This window comes from Falco rusticolus, chromosome 4, assembly GCF_015220075.1.
Source record: "Falco rusticolus isolate bFalRus1 chromosome 4, bFalRus1.pri, whole genome shotgun sequence".
In the NCBI taxonomy this organism is placed as follows: domain Eukaryota; kingdom Metazoa; phylum Chordata; class Aves; order Falconiformes; family Falconidae; genus Falco; species Falco rusticolus.
The window spans coordinates 80,625,476-80,643,582 of NC_051190.1; the positions used below are offsets into that span (position 1 = coordinate 80,625,476).

Genomic DNA, 18,107 nt, shown 5'->3' on the forward strand with positions numbered 1-18,107 from the left:
AAGGAAATTTTCCTGTTCTCTTAAAACTGAAGCAATGCTGAGAGTAATAATTTTAAAATGCTGAGGCAGGACTCTTGTTAGTGATCTCAGTGTTTTGTGCTGGTATAATTAAACTTGGCTAATACTTAAAAGCGACACAGTAACAAAATTCATAATTCTCAAATGTGTTATTCTCAGAGAGTTTAAAACCACCTTAGCCTTTCATTAGTTGTAGTATAACAATACACCTGTGCTTTAAGAAAACAAGTGGGAGGCATAAATACTCTCCTATATGAGCTTGGTAAGAACTGGATGTTTTGAACAATCTAGAAAATGTTTATTTTCCCAGGTTGGTGTACCAAATTTAGGACACCTTCAAACAGACTTTTTTTCAGAAAGCCAGAAAACAGAAAGTCTTCCTCTTCTTTCCCACATTTCCCTCCCCTTCTTTTCTATTTCGGATGTTTGAGTGAATTAGGTAACTGTTCAGAGTCAGTGAATTAAAAACAGGAAGAATTGTTAAAGGTGTTTCAAATTTTATGTGAAGGTCAATGAATGTTTTGGAAAAAATAGCTTGAATACATGGTTTCTGAATCCAGAATAAATTCATATGTGAGATTTGATGGAAAATGTAACTTTAAGTACTCAGCTCAATACTTGCAGATATCTATTGATGAGAAGCTACTCTGTATTTAAAAAACAGCCACATCATCACAGTGATCTGTGTTATTCTGAAAATGTGAAGAAGCTTAAATTCTAAATTTTTATTCATAGTTAAATTTTACAACATTTTCATAGTTAAATCTTACAACTGTTTTGACCTGAATGGAGAATCTGGCCTAATTCATGGACATCCACCACTGAAATCAGCTGCAATGAATGAGTTTATTCCTTCTCTGAGAATTCAAGGGCCCTAATTGTTAAATGGGGGTAGAAGATGCACATGCTTTGAATACTCTGTTCTTCACACACAATGCCTTTAAACATGTAAAGGCATTGACATCTTACCTTCATTGAAGAGAAAAAGCTATCTCAGAATAATTTCATTTCAAAATACACCTGCAATTAGAATCTTGGCAAAAATAGCCTTTCCTTAGGATCTAAGTTTAATGTCTCACAAAGATTGTTCTTTTTTTTATTAAATTTAGTAACCCTCTCAGACAAATTAGTATTGAGGAATAAATGAAGGAAACATTTACCATTTGAAGAATGCAATGAAATAGACTGAAAACCTAGCTCAGTTTAGGTAACTCCCAGCAGTTTTGTGTTTTACGACTTTTCTACATATTTGGTTGCTCCCCCTTCTGCCTTTGTGAGTAGATGTCTAGAAGAGTCACTGGTTTATGCAGATGGAGAAGGCTGTTTTCCCTGGGTCCCCTCCACTTCCCTGCTCACCATATCAAATACTTCATGGCACTCCTTCCACACATTTAAGGATCTCTTGTTGGAGAGTTGATCTATGAGCTTAATGGATGATGCATATTTAATTAATGGGTCCAGAAGATGATTGTGTTTTCTTCAAATTGTTGCTGATTGATTTCTTGTGATTGGGTAAACCTCTTTTCCTTGGTTTTACTTAACTGCTTTTAACTTTAATTATTGCACTGATGGTAAATGTGAATGTGGCAGTTTTCTTGTCCCTCTTTTCCAAGTATTCAAAAATAACTTAAACCATCATCAAAACCTGTGTGCTGCAATGTACAAATAACAAACCTCACTTATCACTTCTTGGCACTCAAAAGATCATTCTGAATTATAGGGAGACTAAAATTACTGTATTTTCAAATTCAAATTGGATAAACACCACTCTTTGACACTTACAGAATGTCAGTCTATGAAGACAAATTCTGTAACTATCTCACACATAGCCCTTTTAGACTAGATATTTGAACTTTACACCATAAATAAATAAATAAATCAGGGTTTAATTCCCTACTGCCTTCTATCCTCTGTAATGTAAAGTGATGTCACTTCATCTTTTGTAATGGAAAAAAAAGTCACTAATCCAACACATTGCCATTTCCATTCATGCAAAATAAATGCATGAGCTGAAGCAATCAGCTGATATTGACTTGTGCATTATGAGAGGGTACAACCTTTAGTGCACCATGTTAGTGACATGAATGGAACCAACCATTTTTATGGGGCTACTTGTTTCAAAAAGCAGTTGAATCTCAGCAGTACTGTGGAAATTGATAAAAGAGAGTGGAAGAGGTTTTGTAGCAATAATCAAAGTTATCAACTGATACGAAGGATCTTGTTTTAATTAAACTTTCTGAGGAATAATTTCTGGCCAATACCTCTGAATCTTTCTTAATAGAGAATGGCCTTTCCGTTTTTCTATTTCCAACCGAGACACACTGATTCATTGAAAACTTGAACTCTTTGCAAAGAGCTGGAGATTTTCCCCCTCAGACTTGAGACCACTATATCTAAATATAAGGAAGCAAACTTAAGGATCAGTAGGATGATTTTAGTGAAATTCACTGAGCCATGTATCTATAGAGAACAGCATGATTTATTTCTATAGTAGACCAAATAAGCAGGAAACGTGGACAAGCTGATAAATCACTGATGTGAATAATGACAGTATTATTCTGTCTAGGTAGCCAAGGTGGGTAAAATGATGAGTCTGAGAATGTTTTTCTGAATCTTGTCTACTCCCATGACCATACAATGAAATGCCATGTCATATAAATGTAAAGGAGACCATCTGTCTCTTGGAAGATAGGGCATTGCTGAAGGAGTGGTTCAGTTCCCTCTCTGTGACTCATTGAAGTACATGATCCATAGACCACAATACACTGTGGCTTCGGGTGAACATATAATCAGGTTTTCTTGATCAAACTTTCATAGTGCTCATTGAATGCTTCAGGGGAAGAACATAAGAAAAATGCAGGGAGCTATAACATACTTAATAATTAACACTTCAATTCTCACTAGCCCAGTGACAAAATGTTTTCCTAGATTCTTTGAAGCCAAAATTCAGATTGCTTCCTCTGCGTGCCCTACTTAGGCAACACCATTGCTCAAGAATGAATTTGGAGAGTCAGAGTTTCTCAGCTGCAGGGCATGTGGTGTCTTTACTGCACAGCTGAGAGTGGTGGGTGCCACTGAAGAATCCCTCATTGCCTGTGCAGGGAACACAGACATTGCCATATTGAGTGAGAGAGTGCTCATGCAAGCAGAGCAGGGCGTAGGTAGGAGCCAGCTGTGGCGTATGAAGGCACGGACTCTGGTTGTGGTGCAACCAGAGACACTTTATTGTGCAGAGAAAGTCATATTTATATCTCTGAGCCCGGATACAAATTCCAGCTGCATGGACCACCAGGCTCAGGGCAGAAACCATTCATGCAGTTACATAGCTATGTATCATTACAAGCGTGCAAACACCTTTTGGCTAGATAACCATGTTTTTCTTTCTTTCTTTCCTTCATAATACCCAGTTGTTCTCTTATCTCCTGTCAGATCAGACATTCTCCATCCTCCTCTCATACATCTCTTTTCAGACATTCTCTGTCCTCCTCTCATACATCTCTCTTATCTCCCATCAATAATCATCAGACATTCTCCATCCTCCTCTCCCACACCAGCCAGTTGACAAGTGGAGCCGATAGTGTAGCACCTATGCCTTAGATACGTGCCTCAAAGCTACTCTATTTGCTCTGGACTTCGAGGATTAAAGCCAGCCTCCTCTCTTGAAGATAAAGGAGGACTTACTACTTTCATGTCAGGGGACTGGCTGAGATTCTGCATACCTCTCATTGGTAGCCTCGTGACTCAAAGGTTGCCAGTAAGGAGGAAAGCTAGGTTTCAGTATTTCTTCAGCGTGTTCTAGCTTTGCTAAAGCCTCTCCTGTTGAAGCTGGGCTACCAAGCAGAATGGCTTGAGGGATGATGAAAGAATGGAGAGCATCAGAAAGTGCTAACATAATTCTATAGCCTTGTTTTGATAACTTAGCATTTAAAGCTGTATGGTCTAATTCTCCTTCTACTAATACAGTGTCAGTGAGTTATTTTTTTAGAACTATATTGAAAACAAGAATTTAGCTTAGACCTGTGAACTGATTTACTGTATTTGCGGTAAATCTGAAATAATCATTGATTCCTAATTCAGCGACAGAACAAATGGAAGAGTGGCTGACTTCTGCAACTGTTTGGACAAGAGTGTGCTTTTGTCACACATACTCTGCAGAAAACTTTGTAATGTGAAACTGGAGGAAAAAATATACATCTCTAATCCCACTGTTGAGGTAGGGTCATAGAGTTCAGGAGGGCATTTGGCATATGTGGTAAAGAAGAAATAAGCTCTGCAGAAGGAAACACTTGTGACATTTGAAAATATTCCCTCCTCATGTTCCCTTTTTTCTCCTATTTTTTAGGTTTCTCCTATTGTTAATTCCTGGAAGTGTATTTCAATGTTGGCCATTGTCCTTGTAGAAGGACTTAAACCTTAGACTTAAACAATCCATACTGAAAGTTACTCCTGCTGGGAAAGATGCTGGGGCTCAGCTTCCAGAAACCCTTTTGGGTTCCTTGGAACATGGAAACACTCCCTTGTTTTGTTGCAATCCTTATCCCTCCCTGGGACAAAAATCAGAACTCAGTACATTGCATTCTGTTTTTCATATGTCTATATACACCCACACTCTGCATATACACAGTATATGACAACAATACTTTAAGAGAAGACGACCCCTCAATCAATGTAACAAAAGACTTTGGAAGTAAACTAGCAAAATTAAATGGCGGTTTTTCATAAGTCAGAAAATTCTCTGAGTCATGCCAAAGCTTTAAATTCAATACATTTGAATCTCTGCTGGCTTAAGGACTAGATGAAGAGCAGAAACACCTTCTGACACTCCTGTGTGACCTATCAGGACTTGGGGAAAAAAAGTGTCCGTTTCAAGATGGCCATACCTCAAACAGTGCAGTCAAGCAAGTAGAAATCTACATCTTTACCCTGTGACTGTGTTCCTGGTCTGCAACAGCAGCTGATTGCTATATTCAGCTGCCCCCCTGAGGAAAGGGTGTGAGGCAAAATTATTTCCCTTTGTTAATCCAAAGTTAAACAGCACTAGACTTTTGCCATCCTTTCGAGAAAGCTGTAGTTTATCAGCAAAATATAATCTTTAGGAAATGAGAACAGAATTCTTTAAAATGTTAAGGTAGTCTGAAATTCCACTACACTGCAATTTCTAATGAGTGTAGTAATTACAATTTGACCGAGGACTTCTGAGTCACAAAACCAATTTTGTTTTGTAGTTCTCTCCAACTACTACATCAAACAACATGCAAAACCACATAAAAAGCAATTTTAAATATTCTTTCTGAATGTACAGATCCCAGGATATTTCTCACTTTTTTCTCCAAAATTTCACTTTTGAATAACTGCATATTAGAAAGCTTTTGATTATTAAAAATGTTATGAAACGTGTAATGTTAACATTGCCAGTCCTTAGTTTTGCTACCAAAAAATAGATGGAAATGGATCAAGACAAAAGACAGTACAACTTTCACAAGGAGTGTGATAGCAAAAGCAAGATTTGCAGACGAAAAATAATGTTGAAGAGTACAAACAAATATCCTGGCACTTACGATCCAAACTCCAACCCATGGTTTTTGTGCTGGCAGACAGTAAGTGATTACACAGTACCTAATCCTAGTAAAACAAACTTGGGCATGAGAAACCCCTGCCGTCAGTACTAACATCCTTTGTGTCTAAGTAGTGCCTCAGACTCCGAGACAAAACAATCAAGCTGTACTTGGGTCTTTAACCTTTGTCACTTGGTGTGTGATACTGGGCACGGTCAATGCTGAATAAATTACATTACTGTGCATCTCATGACAGCAAGGGGGATTAAAGCTGAGAGTAGTATTTTGTCTGTTGATTGAAAATAGAAAACTAGAATAAGGAGACATAAATTTGACCAACTGGCCTGTGCAATCTGTGCGCAAAAACTATCTTAGCTTGGCAAGACAGGCAGAACAGGTAGGAGGCATGAGACTGCATAACACCAGGCTGCTTTGAGCTCATGTATGGGCAAAACAGTGCAATTCCAGAGTGAGTGCAACTTGCCAGCTTCAGAAGAAACAGTAAATCCATACAATTATGAAGTATGTGGTAAGTTCTACCCTCACTGACTAAAGCTAACTAATGCACAAGACTGCAAAAAGGCATGCAATGAGAAAAAGAGAAACTACTTTGTGTATTTAAGTAAGTAAAAGTGAAAAGAAGAACTTGAATAGATGGGAGGGTAAATCTGGGAAACCACTTATAAATATTTCAAAACATCTGATACCATATTGAAACTGGAACTGCTGGAATTTTTTGGCTGCTCCTCCTGAAGTTGTTTTTTTTTTTTCTCACATGGTGAACAGTCTGGAGAAAGATATTTAATTTGGCAGGTATAGTGCTTTATCAAGCAGGCTCAGCATCACCAGGTCCTCAACCCTGGCAGAATGGGAATAAAATGTTTGGCTGTTAACTGGTGAAGGTGAGCTGTAACATGTTCAGCTGGATCTTGGACAAAGCAGAGCACCTGTGGGTTCCTTTTTTACACTGTGGGGATAGAGCTTAGGGTGCCTGTATGTCTCTGTCTGGCAAGCTGATGAGAGGATGCTCACCGAAATGGGAGATTAGAGTAGGTGCACATTGTATAATGGCATCTTTTCCCTCAGTAGATAAAAAATACACCAGACGGTATAAAAAGAAGGCAGGGAAGATAGTTAAATAGATTTCTTAGATGTTGTGCGCTTTTTTTTAACTTTTTGCCACAGAAGATGATCTCCAGCTGCTTTGTTGCACTGAGCAGTCCTTCCCTCTCTTATTGGAGTAGCCCTGATCTGCCCATGGGTGGATAACTACACTCTTCTTGCATGACCTTGACAAAAGAACCCAGTGAGGAAATCATCAACTTCAAAAGTCATCCAGGTGGGTAAGATGAACCTAAACCAAACCCTCTCTGAAACGTACCTTTTGATATACTAGCAGCTTGAGCTCTATCTACCTGTACCCTATGCAGATTAATCTACCTGCTATCAGTATCAGATGAAAACAGTGATTTGCTATAATTTTCATGTTGTAACAACCTGCCAGGATGATGCACCATTTATAAAGAGGACAGACAAGTAGAAAGTGCTAGAAGGTGGCTTTAAAACTTTTGGGTTGTTGTTGAGTGGTGCTGAAAAAACACTAGCACAACGCTTTCCATTTTCTGGGAAAGGGAAATTTATATAAAATCTGGGCTTCATCTGGAATCTTCAAAAGGATACAAGATTTTTTGCCCTATAAGGTTCCTGTCAATACTTGAAATTATTGGATGGAGAATGAGAGCTGTGCTCTGCCATTCGAATCTGGGGTAAAAAAAAAAAAAAAAAAAAAAAAAAAAAAAAAAAAAAGCCCAGCAGCAAGTGCAAGCTATAGAAACTCTTTGTATTCTGATATGGGCAGCTTACAAAACCGAGGCAGATGTGGTAATCTATATAAGCAAGCGGCGCGGCACAGCACCGTAACACCCACGGGCACTGCATTAAGCCAGTTCTGCTTTGCTTTCCTGACTTTTTCTTTTTTTCTCCTCATTTTAGAATAGAGAAAAATTATCCATTTGCAGCAAGGGAGGCTGTAACACCTCCTCAAAGGCTTTGGCGCGCAGAAAGAAAAGGGTGAGTTTTGCAAGCGTCTTAAAACTAATAAAGAAACAAAACCTCAGCCAACCTGCCCCGGGGCCACCGGCGGAGCCGGGGAGGGATGCGCACCCCGCAGCCCTGCGGGGACCGGCCGCCCCCTCCCCGGCTCCCCCCGTAGCGCCGCCGGGCGGGGCCGGTCCCGCTCCGCCCGGGGGCCGGGCCCGGCGCTATAAAGGCGGTGCGGGGGAGCCAGATGCGCGGTTTCTGCGCTCCCTGCTGCGCGCTATGGCTCCCGACCGGCCCCCGCCGGCCTTCGCCGAGGCCGGGCAGCAGAGCGGGCTGCAGGTGTGGCGCGTCGAGCGGCTGGAGCTGGTGCTGGTGCCCCCCGGCCACCACGGCGACTTCTACGTGGGGGACGCCTACCTGGTGCTGCACACCGTCCGCCGCGGCGCCGCCGCCGCCTACCGCCTCCACTACTGGCTCGGTAGGCAGCGGGGCGGCGGGCAGCGCAGCTGCTAACAGCTGGGGGTCTGGCGCCTTCGCTGGGCTCCAGGGGGGCGGGAGCGGCCCATCTCAGAAGGGCTGCGGGTGGGAAGCTTCCGAGTTGAGGCACTTAATGCAGAAAGGAGGCTACAGCCTCTATCACCGCTTCTGGTGCTGCCGTGCTCGGGGGCTCCAGGGATGGGAAAGGGGGACGTGTCAGAAAGTGAACGTACACTCGCTTTGTGATGCTAGTTTGGAAAAGTGCTGAGGGGTTAAAGTCAGGTCTGGGCTGCATCCAGCTGAGATTTGTAGGCGAAATCCTGCTGTCGTTCGGGTGAAGAGTTTACTTACCTTTTTTTCCAACAGGATCAAAATTTCATCTCGTCCATCTCCCTGTGGCACTGTTGCACTGCTTTGCTTCCCGATGTTGTCTTTGTCACCTAGAGTAACTTTGCTTTCTGATTATACGGTATTGGAGGCAAAGACACCAGGTTTTCTGTAAAACTTCTCTTTAATAGTAGTTTGATAGCCTAATAAAGCCCCTCCTGAAGCAACTGGAATTGGGCTGATGGCTTTTGCCTTCAGCCTTGACCTGCGTGGTGTTTACAGCAAAATAAAAGTCTGACATAAGGATTGTTTTAGGTGACTTCTTCATCTTGTAAAGGTCTGTTAAGACTTACCTATCTGATCACCAAGTCACCCAGCCACTACAGTTGCTGTGTAGTTGCCTGAAATCTATTACTTTTTTCTTCTTTCACCATCAAGTTTATGTTTGTAGGCAATAATCTCGGTGAATCACATAAAGACAGGTTAGTGTATATTAATGTTAATGTGTTTGAGTTGCTGTGGTTCTCATTGTGCTTTTGAATGCATTGAAAAAGAATAGCAGATAAAGCTAGGATTATTTCTGCATAAATGTTTGAAGCTTGTTTAGTTTTGTATGTGTTGTGAGTTATCCAGCTGGCATGTGGGACAGTGTCTGTCTGACAAGAGCATAATCATAGATGGCAGTATAAATTAATTTCTGGCAGAAGTTCTTATGTCAGCAGTACTGCTAGTTAGTAGCAGGGTTTGGCTGTTTAGACCTTTGTTAATGAAGTTAGAACTAATTATGTAATAGTAAGGTATACTAGACACTTCCCAGGGAAAGGTGCAAGGACCCATCACAACTGGAAGTGAAGTCAAAATAGTGGCTGACATTTACACTGATTAAAACCTCGTTGCTGTTGGCTGAAGAGCTGTAGTTGTACATGCTGATGCACATCTTGTGCCAATGTGATATTCGGGTATTGAAAATAGCTTCAGGTAAACTGGGCACACATTGTTCTTGTGCAGCTGGCAGGTTGGCGGCAGGGTGGCTAACTACTGGGAAATCCCTTTCTGCTTGCAAGAGACTCTAGTAGTGGGATGGAGATACTCAAAAACTGCAGCAAGCTTCATAGCAAGAAGAGATCAGAACTTCACACAAAGTGTACGGGGAAGTACAGTCACACTTAAGGCAAAGAGTTTGAATCATTTTGGCATTTTTGTTAAACTGATTCTCACAGCTGTCACTTACACCAAACTTTTCCCTCATGTGTTAAGTCTATATAAGCTGTGGGCCAGGGTTATATATATATATATATAAAACCTCAGCAGGGTCTTTCTGAAGACGTCCTATAAGCCATCTTTCAACAGCTACAGCAGTCATTCGCAGTCAGACTTTGGGATGTAAAGAACTCTTGTGAAATAGGTGGAAACCCTGCAGACTTTGGGCTTAGATACTTACAAGGGCCTTGTCACTTGGTGACACAGTCCTACTCCTGCCTGTCAGCTATGTGGCAGGTGTTACTGTGTGGGCCTCATGGTGGCTTTGGGTCTGAATGAATTCTGACCTCACCAAAAAAGACCCCAAATCCAGAATAAAAGCAGAGCATTTAATTTTCCTTTTATATAGTGGCAAGCTTCCTCCTCATACCTTGCTTGGCTGTACCCAAGGGGTTAGAAGGAGGTTTAGATGATGAGAGGATGGTGTGTGACCTTGATGTCCTGACAGGCTTGTGCTGTGACTGGCATCCTAGGGTTAAAGTGACCAAACAGTTGTTCTATCAGCCTGAAGCTTCCTACCAAATATCTCACATATGGTGAAGGCTGCCCAGGTCAGGTAATTTCTGAACAACCTAACTCAGGTGTTGCAATGATGTCAGCCATGGCCAAGCAATCAATGTGGATCTGTGTTGTGGCAGCTGTATCCATTTTTAACTTTACCCAGAGATCCTGGCATGGTTGCCTACACTGGCACTTGAGGGATGTATTGGGAGCTGAACTACTAATCCTAAGGGAGCTGTTTTGTCTTGAAGCTATCACTAGTAGAAACAGCATGTACTAAGCCGGTATGAGGCTACTTGTGGGAGTAAGAATAGCTGTTACCCACTTAGTACCTTTACTAAAATCATGCGTGGTGTTTTTAACTATTTTTTAACCCTTGTCCGAGAAATTAAGTGATAAGACCTGTCCATGAGAACCAGGATCTGCGGCTTTTTTATAGCTGTTTGTGCCTCAGACTATAAAGTAAGTCTGGCTTTCATGAAAGCTTGAATAAGCTACACTTGGACTGATACTAATTTTTTTAAAACAGGATTTCACTGGGTATTTTACTGCATAGCAGCTGTGAGACTGCACCTGGTAGTGGTTCCTATCTCTAATACTGCTCCAGAACCACTTAACCCTGTTGCGTAATTGAAAGCAATGAATCTGAAGGATATAGTCCTTATAGATTTGAATAACCCTATTTAAAAAAAAAATCGACCCCCAAAACTTTACCACCAACATTAAGGTGGTACTCTGGTCTAAGAAAGCATATTGCCACCTAGCAAGATCTTCTGTCACTGAGTGATGGGGATTTTTTTCCAGAGGTTCTTGTGTTATGTCCTGCTTTTGCAATTTTTTTAAAACTTTTTTGGCCAGGCTTCATGCTTTTCTCTTCCCTATGCTTCCATTATTCTTGGTTTTCTTCCCTACTTTATCCTTGCTGCTTTCTGGAGGCTTCCATTGCACCTATGTCCCTACAAAAGCTGTGGTAGTGGCAGTGCTCCTGGGAGATGAACAGTTAGTGGGCAGTGAGGAGTTGTTGTCTGGCATTTGCACTGCTGGGTCATGAACAGGGCACTCACTCTCCTCAGCAGAGGAGCTAGGTCAGTGATGCCTTTCAGCATCCCTCTCCCCCCTCTCCTGTGCTATATTTTTTCTTAGTATCCTACTGGCAGGCTTCCTGTGACAACAATGACTCAGTATACCATGAGACAACACCAGCACCTCACTACACACTTCCCTTTCTTCCACACCCTGTGAGAGGGGTCTATGTCCAGACTGCCTCAGGCTCTGTGCTGTTTTTCCACTCGGTCACCTAGAAGCAAGGAAGTGGTTAATGTGAGTGAGAAGCGGCTCTTGAGAACTGTTGCTTGTATACCAGCTTCTTCCGATTATTTAGAAAGAAAAATAAAAACAAAATGGAAAACCTTGCTTTTCCTTACTCTTCAAAAGTTTGAGAAGCCCATTTTTGAGACTCGATCCTACTTGTATTCTTGAAACAATCAAAACCGCTGAAAATGTTCATCAAGAATGTATGGGCCCATGTTAAAAGTTTTGTTTTAACATACAGTCTGTGTTGCAGCAGGCCATCAACACACTAGGTAAGGAGGCTGTTTTGCCACAGCCTGGGGAAGAAGCTAATCTCTGAAAGGTACAAAGCAAAGAGTGACCTCATGAAGAAAATATCTGAGCCCCAAAGCTGCTTTTCTTTCTCCCAGCTGTACCAGGCAATCTAACAAAAAATACCTAAGCAGAATACCTTGCTTGCGTTACAGTGTCTAGAGGTCTGCTTTTGAATTATTTTGACTCAGTGGCTTGGCGAGTTGTTCTTAGCATAAATATACGGTTTACCATCTAATTGGTCCTTTGACATGACCTTCCTTTGTCTTTGCACTTCAATGCAAAGTCTAAAAATCATGTCTCTAGACACTTGCTGTATTAAACTAAATTAAAATATTCTCTTCTTAAAGCAGGCTGAGAGAAGACAAACTTTGCTATTTTTCACTTTTTTTTTTTTCTCTTATGAATGCAGCTCTACAAAATGTTGAGAAATGGTCTGGATGGTCATGCTCTTGGTGGCAAACAAGGTTATGATGTAGTGCTTTGTTGCAACGCACACCTGCTGAAGGCATGGCCTTATTGTCACAGGAACAATTTATCCAACAGAATTTGAAGTTCTATTAGTGCTTTATAGACATATTTCATCTTGTTTCAGGGAAGGAATGTACCCAGGATGAGAGCACAGCTGCAGCTATCTTTACTGTTCAAATGGATGACTATTTAGGAGGAAAGCCGGTGCAAAGTAGAGAAATTCAAGGACATGAGTCTACTGAGTTTGTGGGCTACTTCAAAGGAGGAATTAAATACAAGGTAAAAAGCCAGCTTTCAATATGTATTCTAAAAATATATGTAACACTGTCCCCAAGTAAAAGCAAGTATTTTGCTTTGTAAATGGAAAGTTTAAGAATTGTTTCTTAATACTTAGTGTTTTAGATCTGAACTACCCATCTTAAACTATAGGAATCCCAGTACTTGTACAGAAAACAGCAGCTTGTTTACTAGGGCCTCTTCTGATACCTGAAAACCTTTCCCAATTATTTTTTTTTTTCCCCAAAATCAAACTATCCTGACACTTCATACTTGCATGTCTAAGGGAGCTCACAGTAAGGACTCTCTGGGAGGTAGTAAATCTCACAGAAAGTCTTCCTGTCTTGTAGGCTGAATGATTTTGTTCAAATGCAGAAACTGATGTGCTAAAGTGGTTTTAAAAAATGAACACATTGGAAAAGACTAAAACATCACTGTAGTCTAAAAATGATGCTTTTGCAGTCCTACTGCAGGTGTTTTTTTTCTTTCAGGTAGTTAAAAAAAATCACCCTAATACTTTTCATGAAAATTATAGATTTTAAAAAGCTGTAGTGTCAGCTTCCTTGTTGTGTGACTTCCAGAAGATGAATCTTTGGAAGGAAATTTTTTGTGGCATCTGTGAGTGTTTTTTAAGAATGAAGCAATGTGTCTCCTGAGAATCTTGCCATAGTAGGAGCTCTGGGAGCAATCGCTCAGTCAGCGTTTTTTCCCATTATGTAGGTTTGTAACATTTTTTTTGTCATTTCAAGAGTCTGTTTCTATTCTAATCCAAGGTCTGGGTCTCTGGAGTAGTGGCGAATACTGCCTCAGAGGCAGTCAAGTGAGTTTAAAGGGAAAATTTATGCTTAAACTTACACTTTATAACTTGTAAATCAACAGTTTGGTCTTCCCCTGTTTAGTACTGTTTGCTACAGTGCCTCCTAAGCTGTAAACATGCCTTTCAAAAAATGACAGAGCTGCTGTGGAATTACCCCTCCCTCTGCATGTGACCAGGCACCAGAACCACGCAGACATCTGTGATTTAAGGAAGTTGGGAAAGCTTATGCAGGAGCTGCATATTCCTCTGCTTGTCCTCAGTCCTTATTTGACAACCACTGGCTTTTGTCCTAACAGTGTGGTTCAGTATTTCCTCATCCTCAGGATGATGCTGGAGAGGGCTGTAAATCCTGTGCTTTCCCTTTCCCCGTTCATCTGAAAACCCTTTGAAGCAGGGTGATGTCCACTCCCTCAGACAAAGGTTCGTACCAGAATTCAGCAGCAGCAGTGTTTCCCATGTCTTTCTGGTCTGTGGTCAGCACTGTTAAACTGCGTATCATTTTGGCTCACCTCTCACTGCATAAACTCTTTTGCCCTGCTAGCTCCTCATCTGTAGCAAAAAGGTAAGTTTGCAGATACCAAGCTGAAATAAAGCTTGCTGCTTTGTTTTGTTTTATTCAGGCAGGTGGTGTTGCCTCTGGATTTAATCATGTTGTAACTAACGATTTGAGTGCACGGAGGCTTCTGCATATCAAAGGCCGGAGAGTTGTAAGAGCTACAGAAGTTCCCCTGGCTTGGACCAGCTTCAACAAAGGAGATTGTTTCATTATTGACCTCGGAACTGTAAGTTTCACACAAAAGTAGGAGATGCAGCTTCCCTAAGGTCTGAATTATCCTCTAAAATGCACAACTGATTCTGTCACACAAACTGACAGAAAGAATCTGCTTTAGAAAATCAGTTTGTGTCACAGCACTTTGAAGATTCAAAATGTCCCTAAGTGTTTTCTGAAATATGCACAGATTATCCTTCAGTAAACAGTTTTCTTTACCACTAGAATGCAGTGGGGTTTTTTTACTACTGATGTCTGAACCTTAAGCTGTTCACAGTAAGTCCTGTCTGACTTTGGCAGTATGTACCAGCTGAATGAGATTAATGCTAGGGTTCAGAGCAAGAGATTTGACCTTTATCTTAAGAGCATTTCTTTGTATTCATACAATTTTGATTGTGATGATTCACCTTAAATAGCTGCAAAAGCAGTTGTCATAATAAACTTGTCATATAATGTGTTAAAAAACTTCTTGAATATTTCAAGAGATCTCTTGAGAAGCAATCCCATATGTCAAGGCTTTCTGCTGAAAGCAAGTAGAGACAGTACAGAAGCATACAGACAGATAACAGAAGATAATTTTGCCTGCTTCAGGTGGCTTAAAAGTATAATGCTATGCGCTCAAGAGTTCATGCTAAGACATTTTGATACTAGAAGTAGCAGCTGGCAGCTGGCATGTAGTCCACACTAGTTAGATGCTAGTTATCAATTTGCAATTATTCCTGTGACTGATACGCTGACACATATAAAACGAAGAGCATATGAAAGAAAATAGTTTATCTGCAAGGCAGCATCTGCAGCTGGTATTATCTGTAGTGTTTCACAAGAAAGTGGTCAGCTACTTCAGCACGAGAAGAGTTCCCTGACCTGCTGAAGAAGGAGCTCTTCTGAACTCATGTTATACATCTGGCTTTTTCCTCTGAAAAGCATCCTGTCTGACAATTGAGGATATTGGTGTCAAGTAGCTATATGGATTGTGTCTAATTTTTTTTTATTATTATGCATAGCAGCCTTCAGATGGAATACCAACCAGTGTTTTCTTAACATTATCCCGTTCCTTGTATGGCAGCGTGGTCTAACAGTCTGAAACAGTCAAGTGATCAGTATCCAAGTTATCTCAGTGTCACTTTGCACAGAAGACTCAGATCGCCTATTCCCTTTCAGAGTTAACCCATGAGAAATGGGAAAGTTGGAATTAAATATCAATCAAAAATGCTGCTTTTGCAGTCAGGCTGTCACAGGGCTTGAGTTTTCTGGAGTTAACATCACATAGACACCTTGTAGGACTGGGTGTAGTCCATAAATTCCACTTGTCCTGACCCTTACTGTGCTACACTTATCAGTTCACCTAAAGTAATTACTCTGGTCACACTGCAGACATGGCAATGACACTGCTAACACCACCACTATATATCCATAGTGCATATTATGTGTGTAGCTTGGGAATGCTTCATTTTGATGAGATTTGTTGAGAGAAGAGCACTGTCACTGAGCAATTTAAATGTAATATGGCTTTAGAGTCTTGGTTTCTAATACTGAACATACATTGAGTTTGTTTTTTTTTTAGTATAACATCACCGTGGTTTCTGATTCCCTGTTTGACAAGACAGAGGTCAAGCAGCAATACAGCCATGTGCCTTTGTAGTAGGAAGTTTGTAGGAAAAAAGATTAGGTGGGAACAGTATCTAGATCTCTTTTTAACTATGCTGTGGGAAATGTCAGTCAAATCACATGACTAACAACAATTCTTGTTCTTGCTGTGTCAGTTGTATGAGAGGCATGGGTGTTCTTGGGTGTATTAACAAGTTAAGGAAAATAGTGTTGCAGCATCCAGACATTCAAAGTAATTGTATCGTAAGTTTTTATATATAAACCAGAGCTTCCTTGTGGGAGGTGTGTGACGTACAAACCTTCATCTTGAAGTAAGTCCAGTGGAGTACCTATAGGGAAATAGGTGGGGCAGAAAATACACTGTCACAGTGGAAATCTTGAGCAAGTTTTAGGAGAACTGTATTTCAAGCTGAAATAACTGTATTTCAGGTTGAAGTTTTCTGTGACGAGAGGCCCATTGTGAATGGGTGAGTCTTTACAGGAGCTCTTAATTGAATTTTAGAGTCCTCTAAAAAAAAAAAAAAAGGATTTTAGCTCAAGTAGATTCCTTTACTTAGTAATTGAAATTAAAAGAATCTTAAATAGTGCAACTCTTGAGTCTTGGGGTTTATTACAGGGCAGTGCTGAATCATTGCCTGAGAATAATGAGCAGTAATTGCATAAAATGAGTTTATGGTCAGTGCTTTTAATAACAAATTATTGTAGCATGTCAAATAAGATCAATTTCCAAGACTTACTTTCCCCAGTCTTTCAGCTAACCAGAAGGATGGTCTCCATGGCACTGCAAAACTGCTTGTGCAGTCCATTTCCTTTTACATTTTATCAAGCCACTTATATAATGAAAAATAACTTCAGTTTTCCCATTGAGCTCAATTAGTGCAGTGTTTTTAAACCTGTGGTTTGAACAGGTAAGGGAAAATTAAGAAAGATAATAATGACCAGGAATAAAATAATTATTGGTTGTTAAGGTTTCCCTCCTGGTGATAATTTCTGAAGTAAAAAGCATGTCTGCATTTCCAGTTAGGCTCACACATTTACAGTTCAGGTTCTGATGGTTACCTTGTACCTTGATATGTTACTAAACCACACTCACAGCCCTTCCAATATCCTGCCCAGGTCTTATCTTGCCTCCTTTGAACTCTGTAGGGTAGAACAGGAAAAAGCTGCAGAAAGCAGAGGAAACACTTATTTTTGATATAAAGGGAGTCATTAGCTGTGGGTAATGTGTAAAGACCTTTTATTCAGTCTTCTGTAAGATGTGAGTGCTGTGACCACCAGGCTGATGTTCCACTGCAGTGAGTGATCCTGTAGGGTGCCTGGCATGCCAGACCCTGAACTATGATTACTGTGTCTTTTTCCTACAAGGGATTTCCTTGACACCTCCTTGATGAACCTTAGAATCTCCCTGTAAGGGAGCCTTTGTGACAGGGCAGGCAAGTACAAGGCAGTTGCTGTGAAGGTATTGTACCGGCCTGTAGTGAAGCATACCTTACCTTGTCAGATGCTGCTTAGCATGTCCTGTCCTGGCACAGCTGTGCTTAAGTCCTCCCAGAAGCTGTTGTCTTCTGCCATACTTCTCATCCCATCCTTTTAGCTATGCTGAGCTGTTCCTGGTGTCACACCTGAGGGGCACCAGGATGAACTTGATGGTTCTTGGTGGCTGTAAACTGCCTGGCCTTGCTCTGTGCTGTCCCCTTTACCTCCAGATGCAGCTCTTCCTGCATCACCCCATCCTCCAGCCACCTCCCCTTAGCCATGTCCCTCTTTCTTCCTCCGTCACAAAGACAAATGCTCAAAACAGCAAGGAGCATGAGAGGGCATGGAAAATGACTGTGGAAGGGAAGGAAAAAGATTAATCATTGTGCCATTCAGTGAATAAACCCACTGTTTCCTAGGCTATTTTAGTATTATCCGGATGTATATGTTAATACAGCTTATATATGCATATTACTGATAAGATGTGCCAAATAATCTCTTGTCAATTTTCTTAGTGATTTGTTTAGAGTGGGAAGGAAATTTGTCACTATTGTGAAGTTCACTGCACATACATTAGTGCATAGTGGTGATGTACAAGATGTGAATGTTGAGACATGTTGATAATTTGGGTAGTTATCAAAAGATGGAGCAGGAGTAATGGGAGTAGCAGTACAATAAAATAACATGAAGTGACCTGATTTTACTGAAAGCTTCTTAACTCCTTTGGGAAGCTTGGTTGTATGAAGGCTGTCTGAAGTTGTATCCTGAGTGACCAGCAAAAAATTCTTTGTGCATTTGTTCAGATAGAGCTTTCTAAAATGTAAGACTTGATTGTCTCAGGCTGATTGCCCTCCTGATGGGAGGCAGCAGCAGTTCTATGAGCCAAGTGACTGCAGAGAGCAGGGAGAGG

At 40.9% G+C, this 18,107-nt stretch overlaps 1 protein-coding gene across 1 annotated transcript in view; it reads left to right on the forward strand.

The window, feature by feature from the left end:
- The first annotated feature begins 7,876 nt into the window (after positions 1-7,876).
- The window catches only part of SCIN (scinderin), a 50,473-nt gene continuing 40,242 nt past the window's right edge, over positions 7,877-18,107 (forward strand). The window contains exons 1-3 of the mRNA XM_037386932.1: positions 7,877-8,091; positions 12,376-12,530; positions 13,965-14,126. Coding sequence (XP_037242829.1) covers positions 7,893-8,091; positions 12,376-12,530; positions 13,965-14,126 — 516 coding nt within the window. The 5' untranslated portion in view covers positions 7,877-7,892. The remainder of the gene's footprint in view (positions 8,092-12,375; positions 12,531-13,964; positions 14,127-18,107) is intronic.